Raw genomic sequence first — 19,347 nt, 5'->3', positions numbered from 1 at the left:
CAAGTTAAAGTGCATATTTTGATTTCATGTTCATCATACACAGTGAAGGAAATAAGTGTTTGAACCCCTGTCAAGCATCAAGCATTGTGACCCCACAGAGTGTTAATGTCCCCATGAAACACACAATTGAGTACTGTCGTTTTAAGAAAGTACTCCTGATCTCAACTCATTTTGTGTATAAAATACACCTGTCACACCAACACTAGAACACTTCTACAATACTGCATGTTTAGCGTAAACACTCTTTCTGCTGAATCAATGACTACAAAGATAAAACCTGGCACAGAGTACCCTTGCCACTTTGCGGTTCATACACTGTTGTATCAGGGCATCACAGATTTTAAATTGAAGACATCGATATTTGAGTATCCATTTAAAATGACCTCGGTTTTAGAATATATAAAGTGTTTTAAAACGGAGGATGTGTATACAAGTTTGTGTAATGGCTGTGTGGAAAGCTTAGGAAGAATTTTAATGCATATAATATTCATAAAAATCATAAAATTAATATTGACTCTGCTTCAGTTACCTCTGGGGGGTTTAAACGTTACCCCAAAATCATGGAGGGAACACTGTAGTTGTATCATGTGCTAGGTTGTCTTGCATCGTCACCAAAAGCACGTTATGACACTGCTGGTCATGTACTGCTTGTTAGTTAGTGAGCGTTTGCAGATGGTTCCAGATGGTCATTACTGGTCCGTCAACCTGTCAATCACACCATAGCTTCCATCCACAGACGTGTTGTAGTTTCAGTTTAATTAACAGTTTTGCTTCACTGTTGTATCAGCTCAATTATTTGGTTATTTTGTGCTCTTTATTAATTTAAGAGCAAATCTCAATACGTTATGCTTTCTGTGATCAACAGAATCCTGTTCCACCAAACTCTACCTTGCATTTTCCGACGATGGAACCGAGGCGAGCCTAGGAAGCTGTTTTTGATGGAGTTGAGGCGAGTCCTCCAAGGCAATCCCCCGATGGATGGGCTGGGGGGTGGCGTTGGACTGGGTGTTCCAGTCGGGCTGTCCTTTGGTGTGTGAACCGGGGTACCTTTAGGGGTGGGAAGAGGACTCCCTCTGGGGGAAGGATGGGGGGTCACCTGCGTATTGGGGAAAGATTTGCCATTGTGGTCAGGGTGGAGGTGGTGGCGGCGCATGGGGGACATGGGAGGCACAGGGGACAGAAGAATGGAGATCTTAGGGGCCACAGTAAGGGGAGAGTGGCGCCTCACACAGGGACTGTTGGGGATACAGGGCTTTAGAGGCTGGTTGGGTGTAGAAGGTTCAGACTTAAAAGGAGTCTGGGCTGGGCTGGGGAGCGGGTTGGACCTGGTGGTCTGCAGTGGTTTCTCGGACACTTTGGATTTGGCAGGGAGGGTCTGAGTGCGAGGGTGCATGAGCGGGGACCCCATTTTTGGATGGAAGGAGTTGGGGGTGCGAGGACCCAACCCGTTAAGACGAATCTCAAGGGAGTGTGTGGGGCTGCAATTGGGGGACTGACACAGGTCTGGGGATTGGGGTGGGATGAAAAACCGCCGGTTTGGCTGTGATTTTTCATGCACCGGTGAAAATGATGACAGTCAGCCAAGAGAAAGTGTGGCCCAATCAAAGTTCATTCCCAGAAATACAACACAGCAGGAAATGAAACAAAGATGGGTGCAGAAGTAGAGCAGGCAGGAGGCGGTGAGATTGTGAGAAAGAAAGAAAAAACATGCAATTAGCACAGTGATAATCAGCCAATCAGGAGACAGCAGTGGAGCATTCATGGTGGCAGTCAAGATGCACCAAGATCAAACCAGCTGGCCTGGAACTACACTTTCTGTCACAGTGACAAACAATCACCAACGATAGATGCATTTACTCCAGCTTTTAGTTCAGTAAATTGCTACACTTTAACCAAAAAGGAATTTTACTAAACTAAAGTAAAAAAATAAAGAACAATCTCTACAAAGTCAAAAAAGGACAAAAACACTTTTTTACAAGATGAAAGTCCCAATTTTACAAGAAAATCATAGCACTCTTTAGATAAAAGAAAAGAGCCCGAAAGTTGTTAAAAAGTTTTTTTATAAGAAATTATTATTGCAATTTAACAAGATGAAAATTGTAATATTATGAAAAAGTAAGAATTTTGGTGCAAAACATTTGATATTGTAGAAGATTTGAAAAAATGCTAAATTCACAAGATTGTAATTATTGTAAAATTTCCTGCTTGTTTTCAGATTGTTATGTTTAATTTTAAATCACAAAGAAGTTAAGCAGTTTTATGGTTTGTATTTTGTCCCCTTCCTTTAAAGTACAGGTATGGTGGTCACCCGACCAAACACAACTTAAAAGATCACACATTTCACAAGGGTAGTTCTAATAGGTTATTTTTACATTCTGGAGAATTACTTCAAAATCCCTAAACTCTACATTTTAGTTATTTAAAAGTGTTGAAAATAATAAGAAAAAAGATCACTTGGTGTCAACACTCAATAATTAAAATTAATCTCTTCCTCTCAGGAGTTTTACTTTACACAGCATCATTGTTGTTAACCTCTGTTTTCCACCTGCTGATTACTAGAAGTAGAATTTCATTTTGCTGAAATAGCATGCTTGGTACAATCCATCACTGGATATGTTTGTAGTTTTGTCAAGTCCAGCACACTAACAACAGCCTGACACATTGGTACATCCCCAAACCATGAGCAAGTCAACCAGTAAAAGCTAAAAGGAAGCATAACCCTGCACCCAAAATAGCAGAGTACATGCATGTGTTACCATGCATACGCAACGCTGTGGAATGACTGAGCAGTGTGCTTTTGTGGCAGCAGTATATGGTAAGCATGTGTGACAACTGCTTTAATTAAGAATTGTCTGGCGTCAATTCACACAACTCAAGTGTGTGTTTACATTGGAAATTTGCATCTTATCAAATTTTTTGGTGGATAGTAGTCTTTCAGTTCAAACATCCAAGCGGATCAAGGCCCAAATTAAACATAAACTAGAAGTGTAAAATGGCATTACTTTGATGTCATAAACTTGATGATTTCCATTATTTGTAAGTTATAAATGCTTTTACAATGTTGGATACTCGTCTAAACATTGCCAAAGCATCACATAAAGAGGTTCATGCATTTGCGCATGAGCTTGCAGAAAGTTTAGGATGTTTCTGACTGCTGGGTTTTGGAGTACTTTTTTAAGATTGGCTACATTTCTATGTCACAATGAGGCGGACATACATACAGTATGTGGTCATTCTGGACAGGCGGATTCGGCAATCTTTCTTCCCTTTTGCAGAGCAAGATTGCTGCTGGAACGTCCGTACATACCTACTCGTTTCATTCCTTCTCATCTGCTTTATGTCTATAAAATAAATACTTCCATATTTGTTTGTCCACAAACCACTGAACTCCGACGTTCAAGGACAACAATATTACAACTTGTAATAAGGAATCACATGAGAAGGCAGTCAAAAGTTTTATTTTAATCCAATTTTGGCATGCTCAAAATAATACAGACGTGCGACATGCAGTCACATAAATGCTGGTAAATGCAGCTTTTTATGATGCAGCGCTATATCGATCAACAAGTGGGCAGGTCAACCTAAAATTGTGGCTGGCGAATCTATACAAGTTTATTTTTCACCCTGACTGAAAAAAAATAGTGGTGATGTTCATCTTAAATATACATATTAACTGTAAACTATAAAAAATACATGCTTAGATGCTTTTGGAGCGGGCAGGGCGTGGATGGTTTCAATCGCAATCAGGGAACGCCTCCACAAACAAATATCTTGCAGAAATTCTAAAAATGTTTACTTTGGAACAGAATTCACACAACTTTGACACCAAATAATATCTAATACATATAATTTAGACTCCAAGGAACTGTTTTAAATGTAAGTTAGAATCATACCAGAACGTCGGCAGTACCAAATGCGACTAAAAGTTCCTCATGGGACTAGCTATAAGATAAGATAAGTCCTGCGATGACTTTTATTTATTAAACCATCATCGAACTGGAGTTTAAAACTATCAATCAGATAGGTTCTCAGTTCTCACTGTAAAGTGTTAATAGTTTTATCAATATGTTTATAAAACTATCAATAAATTGCTACTTCACATATATCAAATATGTTGTGATTTTAGTTCAGTTAAAGGTGGCATATGTAATAATTTCATGTCAAGTCATCATTAAATGGCCCTGATATGTCAAAAAGCATTAATAAATCATGATATTTTCAAATACCTTTATAACTGAAAACGAAAGTTCAGCTGGGATATGCTCATATCAAAATTAGATTTACAGCCCCAAAATATTGTTATTGTTTTCATCTCAATGCCCCGCCCTCTACCGTTTAAACCAATTAGAAAGTCTGTGAGTATGTCAACATCCACCGTTTTCGTCTAGTTCCTGCCACTGGTGAAGTTACTAAACATGTCAGATCTTAGTAAATCTAAAAGGCATCATTACGATTCTCAACCTATTCATCACAAAGCCAGGAACAGAACGAGGATTTCTATCAGGATGCTTTTGAAAGATGGAGACGATTGAAGGCGGAGAATATTTTTTTCGTCTTACGTCAAACTTGCTAATTTCATCCTTGATAGGTAAGTGAAACATGAACAAGCGTGTGCAGACTTGGTGATGCATTTGGAGCGTAGCATTGCCGGTCTACACCATGCTGAAGGAAAATTAATTAACGCCGGCCAAGGAAGTTAAAATAATACCTAAACGGTGGACACTTATTCATTAAATATTGGCAAGCTGCTGATGGTGTGTTTGATGAAAAAACAGTTGGAAGGAGATACTGTAGAAGTTCACTCTCTCCGGTAAATACTGTACATTATTATTACATTACTTCATAAAACTACAGCAGTTGTTTGTAGTATAATCTGTTAGATTGTTTTTCATATAATATTTATCTTTGAGTGTTTTATTTTTAAAAAGGCATGTTACATGTTAAAATTGTGCTCTTTTGTGGGGGAATAAATTGCTTTAAATTTATTTCATTGGGCGGCGCAGTTTTACGAGGTACAAGCTGCATTAGTTATATCCCAAAGTAACACTGTATTTTTCTAACACTGCACTACATACAACGCTGAATAAAGACAGTGTATTGAACATTTGGTGTCTTAAGGACAAAACAAGTTTTATACTGAATTGAAGTTGTATGTTGTCACGCAGGCTAATGATGGAGTGTATGAGCTGCTGATGACTTGCTGACATACAAATATCGGTACATATTTATTTGTATGTCAGCCAGAACAGCTTAGCTAGTTGCTAAGTGTCGGCAAACAATCATGGACCAAAATATGCTTACCCTGGGACTACTGAGAGGACTGATGGAAAGACCAGAGGACGCCCCACTGATGGACCGTGACCTAAAAACAAACACTTTTATCAGTCGACATAATTCATTAATCAAACAGTTCATTAAGAACCCACACAATGTACATGTTCATAATTATACAAACAATACATACAATGGACATGTTCAAGAAAATACAACACACAAAACACTGATGGCTTGATAAAGTTAGGATAATCTCCTTACTACTGCCAGTGCTACCATTGGATTTCGTATACTTCCAGTTCCAGATTATGCCAATTTTATCATCTCCACCGGGAGGTTTTGTAATTGTTGCTGTGAGTAAATTAACTCAGGATTTTCATGAAACTCTCCAGAAATGTCAGAAAAGAGGTAAAAAAACAAAAAAAATATTATAATTTGGGGCTGATCAAGATCATTTCTACTAAGTTACTTTATTTACGTTTCTGTGTGTGTGTATGCTGGCAGCCTGAGAGAGACAATTAAATATAGTGGATGACTGTTGCGAAGTTGGGGGAGTGGCCGTGCCAGCAATCTGAGGGTTACTGGTTCAATCCCCACCTTCTACCGTCCTAGTCACGTCCGTTGTGTCCTTGGGCAAGACAATTCACCCTTGCTCCAGATGGGTCCTGGTTAGCGCCTTGCATGGCAGCTCCCGCCATCAGTGTGTGAATGTGTGTCAATGGGTGAATGTGGAAATACTGTCAAAGCGCTTTGGGCTCCTTAAAAAGAGGTAGAAAAGCACTATACAAGTACAACCATTTACCATTTACCTTATGTTTACTTTACTAGCTTCAACATCTCTGTGTATATGCTTGTGGCCCCGCCTCTACTCATACATACAAAGATAGTGGATAACTGAAAAGAAGCTCATTCCGTTTCTTTCATTCCGCTACAGATAGCTCTAAAAGTTGTGGGCGGATTTCAATGAAACTTTCAGGAAATGTCAGAAATGGGATTAGGAACAAGTGTTTAAATGCCATGGCTGATCTGTATCATTGTCTGGATTTAAGACTTTTTTTTACTATTGAGAGGTAGGGCCTGGCGGAAGTCTGCGCTCTCTCAGTGTTTTTTTGGGTTTATTACTACTTGGCCTGCCCGCTTGTGTGTTTTGTTGCTCTGTCCTGGCTTATTCAAGTTACTAGCCAAGTATTTGTTTCCCTTTTTGTTCTGTTGCTCTTGTTACCTTATAATGGTTCTATTTTTTGTGTTTTTTTTTGTAATTGCATTGTCGCCTTTAGGTGGTTAGTCTTCCAAAAGACACTGGTTTAGATGTATTGTGTTGTGAACTATTCTGCTGTAAGAGAGCCTTTGTTGCAGACTCTTGTTTGCCTACATTTGTATCGCTGTCTGTATTTGGTGTCAAACCTATATAAACATTTTGACCACATTGCACACAACATGGTACAGGTCCAGAGGAGAGTCCGTCATATTTGTCACAGTTGATCTGCTTTTTTGAACAGTTCATAGTTTTTTCAAGGCTCTTGTTTGAATTGGAATGCTTTAGGATGGGTGCACTTCAACACAAATAACTTTTTTCTATCAACCCCTGTTGCAAAAACATTTCAAAACACTAAGCATTTCTGAGAAAATACACATGAAAAAAGAATCCTGCTTTGAGTTAAGTGGCTTTGTCTGGTGACTTTGGGCAGAGGAACGTGTTAGGTGGACACAATTGTTTACTTAATATTTTTGTATTTCTTGAACACATTGTTTTTGTAAAACATTCACAACTCTTGTGTCTGCAAAACAAAACAACAGCCAGATCAACTTTTACGGTTTTTCTGAGGTGTACACTGTGGATGAAACTCCATGTATAAAATGCATCATTTACAACACAGGTGTTGAACTCAAAAACCAGGGACCAGATTTGACCCACCACCTCTTTTAATGCGGCCCACGAAAGCCATAAAATAGTATGAGTCAATAAAGCATTTTATAATTTACTAAATGTAATATTGTCATTGCGACAGACAGAAATACATGTATTGCATGCTATTGTGTATGTTTTAAACTTGATCTAATAATGCAACAAATATAATACTATCATTAATTTCAAACTTTTTAAAATTAAAGACAAATACATAAATGCTTGAGTTATATCAAAGCAAGTTATTCATCAAATTGTACACTGTAGAAATGACAAAACATATTACAGTAAAAAAACTGGCAGATCAGTTGTCAGGATTTTACAGTAAAAAAAAAATACAGTACCGTTTTTCCATTTACAGTAATATGCTGTAAAAACCATTGTACATTTTACAGTGAAGTTGTGGCGACTCAGCTGCCAGTTTTATTTTATTTTTTTTACTGATTTTTTTTTTTTTACAGTGTATGTTTTAAAAATATAATAATCAAATGCACAGCAATTAATTTTATACAAACCCCATTTCCATATGAGTTGGGAAACTGTGTTAGATGTAAATATAAATTAAATACAATGATTTGCACATTGTTTTCAAACCATATTCAGTTGAATATGCTACAAAGACAACATATTTGAAGTTAAAACTGATAAACCTTGTTTTGTTTTTTTGTGCAAATAATCATTAACTTTAGAATTTGATACCAGCAAAACGTGACAAAGAAGTTGGGAAAGGTGGCAATAAATACTGATAAAGTTAAAGAATGCTCATCAAACACCTATTTGGAACATCCCACAGGTGTGCAGGCTAATAGGGAACCGTTGGGTGCCATGATTGGGTATAAAAGCAGCTTCCATGAAATGTTAAGTAGTTAACAAACAAGGATGGGGTGAGGGTCACCAATTTGTAAGCAAATTGTCGAACAGTTTTAGAACAACCTTTCTCAACGAGCTATTGCAAGGAATTTAGGGATTTTACTATCTACGGTCCGTAAAATCATCAAAAAGTTCAGAGAATCTGGAGAAATCACTGCACGTAAGCGATAATATTATGGACTTTTGATCCCTCAGGCGGTACTGCATCAAAAACCGACATCAGTGTGTAAAGGATATCATCACATGGGCTCAGGAACACTTCATAAAACCCCTGTCAGTAACCACAGTTGGTCTCTACATCTGTAAGTGCAAGTTAAAGCTCTACTATGCAAAGCCAAACCCATTTATCAACAATATCCTGAAACGCCTTCCGCTTGGATGGGCCCGAGCTCACCTTAGACAGACTGATGCAAAGTGGAAAGGTGTTCTGTGGTCTGAGGAGTCCACGTTTCAAATTCTATTTGGAAACAGAGGACGTGGTGTCCTACAGAACAAGGAGGAAAATAACCATTTGGATTGTTACAGGCGCAAAGTTCAAAAGCCAGCATCTGTGATGGTATGGGGGTGTATTAGTGCCCAAGGCATGGGTAACTTACACATCTATGAAGACACCATTAATGCTGAAATGTCCATACATGTTTTGGAACAAGCAACGTTATCATGGACGCCCCTGCTTATTTCAGCAAGACGAGTGTTACAACAGCGTGGCTTCATAAGAAAAGAGTGCGGGTACCTTCCTGGCCCGCCTGCAGTCCAGACCTGTCTCCCATCGAAAACGTGTGCCGCATTATGAAGCGTAAAAAACGACAGCGGAGACACCGGACTGTTGAACGACTGAAGCTCTACATAAAACAAAAATGGGAAAGAATTCCACTTTCAAAGCTTCAACAATTAATTTCCTCAGTTACCAAACGTTTATTGAGAGTTGTTAAAAGAAAAGGTGATGTAACACAGTGGTGAACATGTCTTTTCCCAACTACTTTGGCACGTGTTGCAGCCATGAAATTCTAAGTTAATTATTATTTTCAAAAGAAAATAAAGTTTATGAGTTTGAACATCAAATATCTTGTCTTTGTAGTGCATTCAACTGAATATGGGTTGAAAAGGATTTGCAAATCATTGTATTCCGTTTATATTTACATCTAACACAATTTCCCAACTCATGTGGAAATGGGGTTTGTAATATCATGAAGTGAATTCTTCCACATTTATATTCGTACATTATATACTGTTACAGAGGCCCTATTAGGGCAGCCATAACTGCGATGTGGCCCTCAGTGTAACCGTGTTTGATACCCCTGATTTACCATATAGAACAAGTGAAATGCTACTCGGATATTGTGGAGAGCAGCCCACCACAAACATCTTAATTAGCAGATGCAAAAAGAGGGCTCTCTGCATCCCCAAGGATTCTCACCCACCCTTCACACCCTCTCCTTGATCCCATCCCCTCAGGCAGAAGACTGCAAAGAATCCAGACTGAGGAACAGCTTCCGTCTGAACTCTGATGGTGCTCCACAGCAATTGATACCAACAACCCACACAACCCACACAGCCATCCAAAAAACACACTTGAGTCTAACTTGCCTCCCTATTTTTGCACAAAGAATACTTAACTTGCACACAACTCCCTGTTGTGCTGACCTGGGCTTTTTATTGAGTTTGCTGTGTTTGTTTTTATATTTGCACGACTAGATCACTATCTATTCTATTTTTCCATTTATTCTATTCCATTTATAATCCATAGCATCTACTCTATGTAATCCAACTCGAATTAAATTAGTATGTACACACTATTGTTCTTGAGCCACTTATTTGGCTAAATCTGAGACATCGAATACTGAATTTTATGCGATCTCGTGTGTGCTGGTATAACAATTGAATTCCTTAAATCCTTATAAAATATCAATATATAAATAAATACAGCAGGGAGGGGATTCATATTGCCCCTTTCCTTTGTGAAACTATCATGAGATAAAGAGTGAGGGTTAATAATTTTGCAACACAGTCTGCTAAAAATTATGCAAAGCGCCACTTTGCACAGCAACTGACTTTGTGGTAAAAGTTGGAATTGCCACAAAAAACACTCTACTACCGTCCAGTGGCTAAAGTGGATAGAACTCTCCCATAATTTGTACCGTTTCATGTGTCGGATAAACCGTGACGAATGGGGTCATATGAATCCTCTTCCAACTGTATATTAATTCTAAATAGGACAACATGAACATTTTGAAGATTAATACCGCTTTGAAAAATTAATCCTTTGAGGACCTAGAAAAGTTCTATATAAATGTGTTTCATTATTATAAGTGTATTCTTATATACATGCTTAGGGATAACAACTATGGTGTATGTTAAAACCACGAACTGAATAAACATAATTTAAACAAGCATACCACAAACAGTATAGTATTAACATGAATGGAGCATAACCTGTATGGCACAAGAGGTTACATAAGTCAAGATTGTCGGTAAGGGATTTGAAGTTTAGAGCGAGATGCTGTACAAAAAACTAAAATTGGTGCACGACCCTGACATTTGCATTGTACTGTTCCTTGTACGGGGTAAACTTTGTATGGTGAAACTTTGTCAAAGCTCAAATTTAAAACTCTGAAGGTTTAAAAAAAAAAAAGTTTTCTCACCAACCAGTATGGTATTGATTTCACAACTTTTTCACTGACCTTTGTCAAAAAACAACAAGGCTGACCAAATGTAAACATATTTTGTGTATTTACCTCTGACCGTGAGTTGCCATGTCCATGGCTCGTCGTACCGGTACAGGTGATCCTCCTTCTGTGACACTTAAAACCTCCATCGACTTCCTCTCTGGTCTTCGCTTCCCGTGACGACTCAGCATGGGCGAGTCCACTCGCTTCCTGGGAGGGTCTGCTTGGTAGTGTTGGCAGGACAAGGACATGAATATTCAGGACAGGAACGATCAAGTTTCAGCTGTGTAATGGTACATGTATTCCATCCATCCATCCATTTTCTACCGCTTATTCCCTTTTGGGGGCGTGGGGGGCGCTGGTGCCTATCTCAGCTACAATCGGGCGACATGTATTCTTCATCACATTTATTTGTACAGAGCTTTCAATACTTTAGAAGAAGCGTTTCAGGCCAAAGAGAAGCCACAGCAGGGAAAGCCCTTTGTGGTAAAAATCTCCTGTTTGAGAACACTCCGCCTTCCCGTAAATAAAGACAAGTGGATAGGATGGAAGTAGTGTGCCGCCATTGTTCAGTAGAGATGAAGAACATTAAAACAATCAACAGCAAACTTTACTACAAATAAAATAATCATTCACACCCTTCACATTCCTATGGATGTACGTTTCTGCATCATTTACTTTACAAAAAGAATAAACCTTAATCATTTTTGTGATTTTGAGAAGTCAGAATACCATGAATTGATTTACGTGGACCCCGGCTTAAACAAGTTAAAAAACTTATTCGGGTGTTACCATTTAGTGGTCAATTGTACGGAATATGTACTATACTGTGCAATCTACTAATAAAAGTTTCAATCAATCAATCAAGAAATATATGACAAGAAATTGTTCTATTGCAAGAAAATATGTTATTTTGTATAAAAAGGGTGTCTTTTGACTTGAAAATGTCGAAAAGTTAAAAGAAAAAAGTTAAACTATGGGAAAATACTTAGCTCTTTATAAGATAAAAGAAAACACATATTTAAAAAAATATTTTGAGTAAAAAATGTCAAAAAGTGAGAAGAAGAAGGTTAGAATATGGGATATGACTTAGCTCTTTACAAGATAAAAGAAAACACATACCTAAAAAGTCTCAATATGAGAAAAGGGTATAGATTTACATACAATGGGTTTCAAATTTGCATTACAAAGTAAGTAAATGTAAAAAAAGGTTGTGTGTAAACACTGCATTTTTTAATTAAAAAAAAGCAGAATTTGACAAAATATTTTACGAGATGAAAGTGGTCAAAAAAAGGAAAAACTCAAAATTTTACAAATGAAAGAAATCTTTACTTTAAACATAATCGTTTTATTAAGTGAACAAGTGCCTCCCCGCAGTTTGTTTTATATACTTAATTCTAAAAAAATATTCAAGTTATTTTCACCAAAGGTAAACAGTTTTGTGTTTTATATTTGTTTCTGTACTCATAATGAACCAAACCATGGAACTGAAATTATAGTGCACCGTTACATCACCATTTTTTTATGCACACATCTTCCACTTTTGCATGTTTGGATTACTGTACCAATCTCATTGCGCGGTGGGAGATTCTGGTCCTCATGGCTTGGATATCTTTCCTTGCGATCGAGTAGAAGGAAGTAGATCATCTTTTCCTGATTGTCCCTAAGAATAGAAGGAAGATGCATAGCTAAGATCTTGCTAGCAGAACTACTAAGACAAGACAAATGAAGTTTCTTATTTTTTTCAAACTCCATCTTCTGTTTCTTTATCAATGTTGGCTTGTTGTCACTCACTCTTCAGACAGCAGGTCTTTGGTCAGTTTATCCTTATCCCTGAAACAGCCGAGAGAGTGCATGCTCTCGAGCACATCAGGATCGATCTCTTCTGCTGTCGCCAGCATTCTGATAGACACTTTCCTGGGGACGGGCTGTTCAGGCTCAGGTTCATTCTTTCCCGCTCTGCCACACAACACATGGAAGTCAGTCACCACGTTCAAAATTTGTTTTCCAATGTCCGTCTTTAATCGATCTTGAACGGACAGTGTCAATCTTATAATCTTATAACATTAGTGTCTCAACTTCATCTAGTGAGGGTCGCATACACAAAAAATTAAAGGATAATGGCCACTTTGATAGATTTTGTTATTAACCATGAATCATCATTTCAATCATGATCATTTTGTACATAAAATCTGGTTAAAGATATCCAATATACATCAATATATGCTAATATATCTATATATCTTATGGATTATAGGTGAAAAAGCAATTTAGAGTAATGTCTAATAGTACATCTCATTAATGATCAATTCATGTTGTTAACAATATAATGAGGACCAACATAATGCTGTTGTGTTAGCTAACAGAAAATAAAGACCTAAAAGTGAAAGGAAAAGGATAATGTTGTATTACATCAAATAGCAGCAGGGGAGATTTTCATTATTTGTGTCCAACCTCTAGTATTCATGTTAGAACAATACACAATCGAATCAACAGGTTTCCTGTTCTACCCAGTAGGAGTAGTAGGTAGAATGGAACATACTGTATGTACAGAGCTAACAGATGCTCAGAGATAGAGAAGTTTGTGAAAGGAAATAAAGGAGTTGTCGTCAGCGGCGTGTATAAAGAATGTAAATTAAACAGTGCATTGTACAGATGAATAAATAAAAACATATCAAGTTCTCAATGGCAATCAAATTTAGGGGTGTTGCGGGAATGTCTGTTCTGCAGGAAGATCATGACAGAAAATATTTGAGAAACACTGCATTAACTGGGCTTTTCAAAACAAACACATGTAAACAAATATGCACCCATTTGTAACATAAATGACACAACAATGTCAGGGTGTAACATGGAAACTTTCATTGCAGAGTCCTGGGCAGGTTGGGCTACTTACAGATACCATGTATGCTGCTGGATATCCTCTAACTGAAACACAAGAAAAAAAGAAAAAACTTCAGCTAACCAATTCAAGCCTGTCATGAATAATAACACTTTACTAGGGATGAAAAAATCTGCATCTTTAGTTTCCGATGCCGATCTGATTTTTTTCAGAGTCCGAATCTGATACTTTGACAATAGATTGTGGAAGTTAAAGTGTTTTTTTAACAAGTAAATAAATGTGAACACACTTTTATGAAGTTTATTTAATTTTTAAATTTTGAATTTGTTATTATTGTTATAAATCAACTCAGATTAAATGTTAAAGTTGTCATATACAAATCAGTCATAAAACAAGCACACTTTTCAATTAGACCAAAATATACAATGCACAACAATGTAAATAGCTGCCATATTAACCAAAACTACACTTTTGATCTCCTGTATCCACAAACATATTATCTGAGTTTGTAAACAATAACAAAAGAAACACATTTTGTAATAATAACAACAAGAAAAAGAAACTGGGTAACAAATTGTGTACTTTTATACGTACCGACCAAATTTCATTGGCACGACCAGATACCAGTTCACGTAAACTCAAACAGTACCATACTTCGGTACCTTTGTTGCATGTGACATCACGTTCGGATGCAGACTCGGCACTGGCTCAGGCACTTGGCGCGGAAACATGCAATCAAGCACTCAGAGCCAACTCAACCGGACTGCCGCTAAGTAATATTGCAATTTTCCATGCCAACAAAGAAAACATGCCTAATAGAAAATGCCCTACCTCGATGCTCATTTACATTGAATATGCCATATGCTTATATACTAACTAGCATTAGCAATTTTACATGGGTATTTCAACGCCTCCAAATGTGACAAAACTAAAACAATGATACACATTACATTTAAACAGGCTGGTGTGTAATGTAAGTACAATACTTAAAGTATAAACAGTTTGTTTCAACAAAATACAAGACTGGCACATTCAACATAATGGCAAAGACTACATCCTGGCTACGGCAACACACCATACTCTATACTCTACTGCCAAATGATGTCTTAAAACTGCAACTGCATGCAAAGTTTACTGTACAACACTTGCAACGGAGACTCAGAAGTGTAAGTAAACAATATACAACAACTGCACACCACAGTTATCATTATAAGCACACTGTTAAATGTTAATTAAAAATATATACATATATATATATATATATATATATATATACATATATATATATATATATATATGTATATATATATATACACACGCACATATATATATGTATGTATACATATATATACTGTATATATATATACACACATATATATATACATATATATATATATACATACATACATACATATATACATATATATACATACATACATATATATATATACATACATATATACATATATATTAACATACATACATACATATATATACATACATACATACATACATACATACATACATACATACATACATACATATATACATACACACATACATATATATATATATATATGTATATATATATATATATATATATACACATATATAAAAATATTAAACAATTGACATCTATTAATTACCACATGAACGCACACAAAAGTACAGGAAATGTATATTTTAATAGCAATATTGATTCCCAGGTTCCGGAAATTGGTATCGTATCAATTCAAATGTGTAAGGTACCCATCAATAACAATACTAAGCACCAAAACATTACCCTGAATAGGACAGGATAGGATACAATACGATAAGACTTGGTCACTTTGTGGCTGGATCATTCTGTTATGGTAAAGCATGTTTGGGGTAGTAGTGACAGCTTGGACTTGTTTGTGGTCTGTTCTCGGTTTAGTCTCTTTTTTTGTTCGTATTTTTCAGCCCTCCTTTTCTTCACATGTTGCTAAGAATGTGCTACTGAAAACCAATAACCAGATTGACCACACCTGCCTCTGATTGGTGATCAGGACAGTCACCTGTCGCTAATCATTAATCAGAGGACTTTATAGCGCAGCCTCACTGTTTAGAAGGGGCTGGATCATTAGTTTGTGTGCATCTGGGTGTTGGTATGATATTTTTATTTTTGTCAGACTTTGTTAGACACATGCCATTGCTCTGTTTTTGCTTTGCTTTCCCAATGCTTTATGTGCACTTGTTTTTGTAGTCTATCAAACACTCTTCTTACCTGCACGTTGTTTCCTGTCTTCGCATCTTGGGGTCACAACTACCTATGTGCGCTACTGTAAATTTTTTATTGATAAAGATTGATACAATTGTATTGATAAAAGAAAATTAAGTGTTGAGTTAGGTTCATTTCTTGTTTGTATGACATCATGTAAGTCCACTTCCGGTTAATATAGTTTTAAAAAAAATACCTTAATCTTTGTCGTATTCCTTTGGGTGTAGATTGGTCACTCTGTAGTAAGACAGCACAGACTGCAGGCTCAATGTGAACAATTTAACATTTTAGTTATTGAGATAGTAATGTGCTTATACAAGTTCATGTCAAGTATGTTGTTTCTTAAGGTGGAAAGATGTCATAGTGTCTTGTATTCATATTAGCATTTAAGCAAGCTAGCGAGCTTGCGCTAGTCAGTCCATGAGTTTGTCAAAGATTGGTTTTTAATCTTGGTTTTTCGATAACTTTAATTTAAACGAGTAATACAAACCCCGTTTCCATTTGAGTTGGGAAATTTTGTTAGATGTAAATATAAACGAAATACAAAGATTTGCAAATCCTTTTCAACCCATATTCAATTGAATGCAGTACAAAGACAAGATATTTGATGTTCAAAATCATAAACTTTTTTTCTTTTTTTTTGCAAATAATTAACTTTGAATTTCATGGCTTTAACACGTGCCAAAGTACTTGGAAAAGGACATGTTCACCACTGTGTTACATCACCTTTTCTTTTAACAAGACTCAATAAACGTTTGGGAACTGAGCAAACTAATTGTTGAAGCTTTGAAAGTGGAATTCTTTACCATTCTTGCTTTATGTACAGCTTAAGTTGTTCAACAGTCCGGGGTCTTGTTGTCGTATTTTATGGTTCATAATGCGCCACACATTTTTGATGGGAGACATGTCTGGACTGCAGGTGGGCTAGGAAAGTACCCGCACTCTTTTACTACAAAGCCACGCTGTTGTAACACGTGGCTTGGCATTGTTTTGCTGAAATAAGCAGGGGCGTACATGATAACGTTGCTTGGATGACAACATATGTTGCTCCAAAACCTGTATAGACCATTCAGCATTAATGGTGCCTTCACAGATGTGTAAGTTACCCATGCCTTGGGCACTAATACACCTCCATACCATCACAGATGCTGGCTTTTGAACTTTGCGCCTATAACAATCCGGATGGTTATTTTCCTCTTTGTTCCGGAGGACACCACGTCCACACTTTCCAAATATAATTTGAAATGTGGACTCGTCAGACCACAGAACACTTTTCCACTTTGCATCAGCCCATCTTAGATGAGCTCGGGCCCAGCGAAGCCGGCGGCGTTTCTGAGTGTTGTTGATAAATGGCTTTCGCTTTGCATAGTAGAGTTTTAACTTGCAATTACAGATGTGGCGACCAACTGTAGTTACTGACAGTGGTTTTATGAAGTGTTCCTGAGCCCATGTGGTGATATCGTTTACACACTGATGTCGGTTTTTGATGCAGTACCGCCTGAGGGATCAAAGGTCCGTAATATCATCGCTTACGTGCAGTGATTCCTCCAGATTCTCTGAACCTTTTGATGATTTTACAGACCGTAGATGGTAAAATCCCTAAATTCCTGGCAATAGCTCGTTGAGAAATGTTGTTCTAAAACAGTTCGACAATTTGCTTACAAATTGGTGACCCTCGCCCCATCCTTGTTTGTGAATTACTTAGCATTTCATGGAAGCCGCTTTTATACCCAATCATGGCACCCACCTGTTCCCAATTAGCCTGCACACCTGTGGGATGTTCCAAATAAGTGTTTGATGAGCACTCCTCAACTTTATCAGTATTTATTGCCACCTTTCCCAACTTCTTTGTCACGTGTTCCTGGCATCAAATTCTAAAGTTAATGATTATTTGCAACAAAAAAAATGTTTATCAGTTTTAACATCAAATATGTTGTCTTTGTAGCATATTCGACTGAATATGGGTTGAAAATGATTTGGAAATCATTATATTCCGTTTATATTTACATCTAACACAATTTCCCAACTCATATGGAAACGGGGTTTATACTAACTGTCGGAAGTTTTACCGCGGTTGTCATTATTACCATTTATTGTTACATTTTCCTGAAGGAACTCTCCTGAAGGAATAAATAAAGTACTATCTATCTATCTATCTATCTATCTATTCCTAGGACCACCTCTATTTTACATTGTAGCTTTAGCGGTTACAGTGGCTTCTTGTATTGTCCTGATCGGTTTGTCCTCTAGTCTGGCACTGATAATGATGCTTGTAATAAACAATTTATTTACCGCCAAGGAGGATAGGATTTGTAATAGAAGAGGCGCCGTGCTATGGATGGACAGTACTGGTTGCAGAGCATGCTCTCAAATTTTAGCTGGTGTTTTGGCAAGACAAGCATCACTCTCCAAGAATTCACACACAACTTGCATGTGTGTAACAAGTAATCCATAAATGTAAGTGTGACTCCCTGAATGTGCATCCCTTTAGAAGGATCGTTTCATGTGAGTACAATCTTTAGCTATGTAAACAGCAGGACACATCTGCGGTAAAGATTAGTTAGGTTGTCAGCATTTTCAGCAAATCAATTAAAAAAAGGTAGATGTCGGCCCCGATCAGATCCCTTCATCGAGGTAGGGACATCTCTACTTTCTTTGAGTGTAATATATTACTGCTGCAGACAGGATGCACCATGAGGTCAGCAAGCATGTCTTACCGTCAGTCTCTTGGATGCGTCCACTTCAATCATGCCACGAAGAAGGTTCTGGCAGTCTGGAGGGATGAAGTGAGGCATATGGAACACTCCTAGCTTCACCTTCTCCAGAAGATTTCGCAGATTGTCGTCATCAAAAGGTAATGCGCCCTGATGACCAAGAAGAAAATCTCAACGCTAACAAATTATTCTCTATGTGACAACAACATTCAGCATCAAAATACAGTAGAATTTGTAAGACTTGTTTACAAGTTGGGCAGGTTGTATAAAATAGCAATATAATTATTTACGGTGCACAACAACATCGATTCACATTTGATTTGTGATTCCTATTCTGTCACCGCCTGCTGCCACCCTGTGGTTTGTATGTTCAGTTTTCCTTTGTTGGAGCAGCAGACCTGGCTCTTACTTTTTGTTTTCCTCCTAGAGTTCCTGTTTTACCCTGTGGGCGGAGTTATGAGACGTGCACAGCTGTGTCCAATCTTCCCGACACTACTTAAGCAGCACCTCGACAGCTGGATGGCATGTCTGAAGACTTCTACGCTTCCAGAGTTTTTGATGCTAACATTCTTGGCTATTCCCAGTGCCATCCGGGTGCTGTCTGGTAGGTTGCATGTCTTGCAACTCCAACCCAAGTATAGTTCTTTTTACATATTAGCTTTTGTTCTTTTTTTCCACGGAGCTCATTTTGTTTTCTCTTTTTCACATGGTCGCTTTTTGTTATCTCCTGTTTGGATTTTTGTAGTGAGTACTCTTTCCTTCAGTGAAGAACAGTTTTACTCAACTTCCATCTGCATCCTTGGGTTCCTTTGTACCGCATTTAAATTGCATTGTTA

The 19,347-nt window shown here is 37.4% G+C and overlaps 1 protein-coding gene across 3 annotated transcripts in view; it reads right to left on the bottom strand.

Annotated features, from left to right (window-relative positions):
* The window catches only part of LOC133541067 (serine/threonine-protein kinase BRSK2-like), a 194,491-nt gene that overhangs the window by 40,276 nt on the left and 134,868 nt on the right, over nt 1-19,347 (bottom strand). For 2 of the 3 annotated variants that reach the window (XM_061884149.1, XM_061884157.1), the window contains exons 8-14: nt 18,515-18,661; nt 13,613-13,644; nt 12,511-12,675; nt 12,282-12,379; nt 10,786-10,936; nt 5,302-5,362; nt 889-1,540 (exon numbers count right to left, since the gene is read on the bottom strand). In XM_061884149.1, coding sequence (XP_061740133.1) covers nt 889-1,540; nt 5,302-5,362; nt 10,786-10,936; nt 12,282-12,379; nt 12,511-12,675; nt 13,613-13,644; nt 18,515-18,661 — 1,306 coding nt within the window. The remainder of the gene's footprint in view (nt 1-888; nt 1,541-5,301; nt 5,363-10,785; nt 10,937-12,281; nt 12,380-12,510; nt 12,676-13,612; nt 13,645-18,514; nt 18,662-19,347) is intronic. The other variant, XM_061884164.1, reaches the window with a different exon arrangement.

This window comes from Nerophis ophidion, linkage group LG02 (genome assembly GCF_033978795.1).
Source record: "Nerophis ophidion isolate RoL-2023_Sa linkage group LG02, RoL_Noph_v1.0, whole genome shotgun sequence".
Classification (NCBI taxonomy): Eukaryota; Metazoa; Chordata; class Actinopteri; order Syngnathiformes; family Syngnathidae; genus Nerophis; species Nerophis ophidion.
Note: the sequence above shows the minus strand (reverse complement) of the source record. Positions and strands in the feature narration are given on the sequence as shown.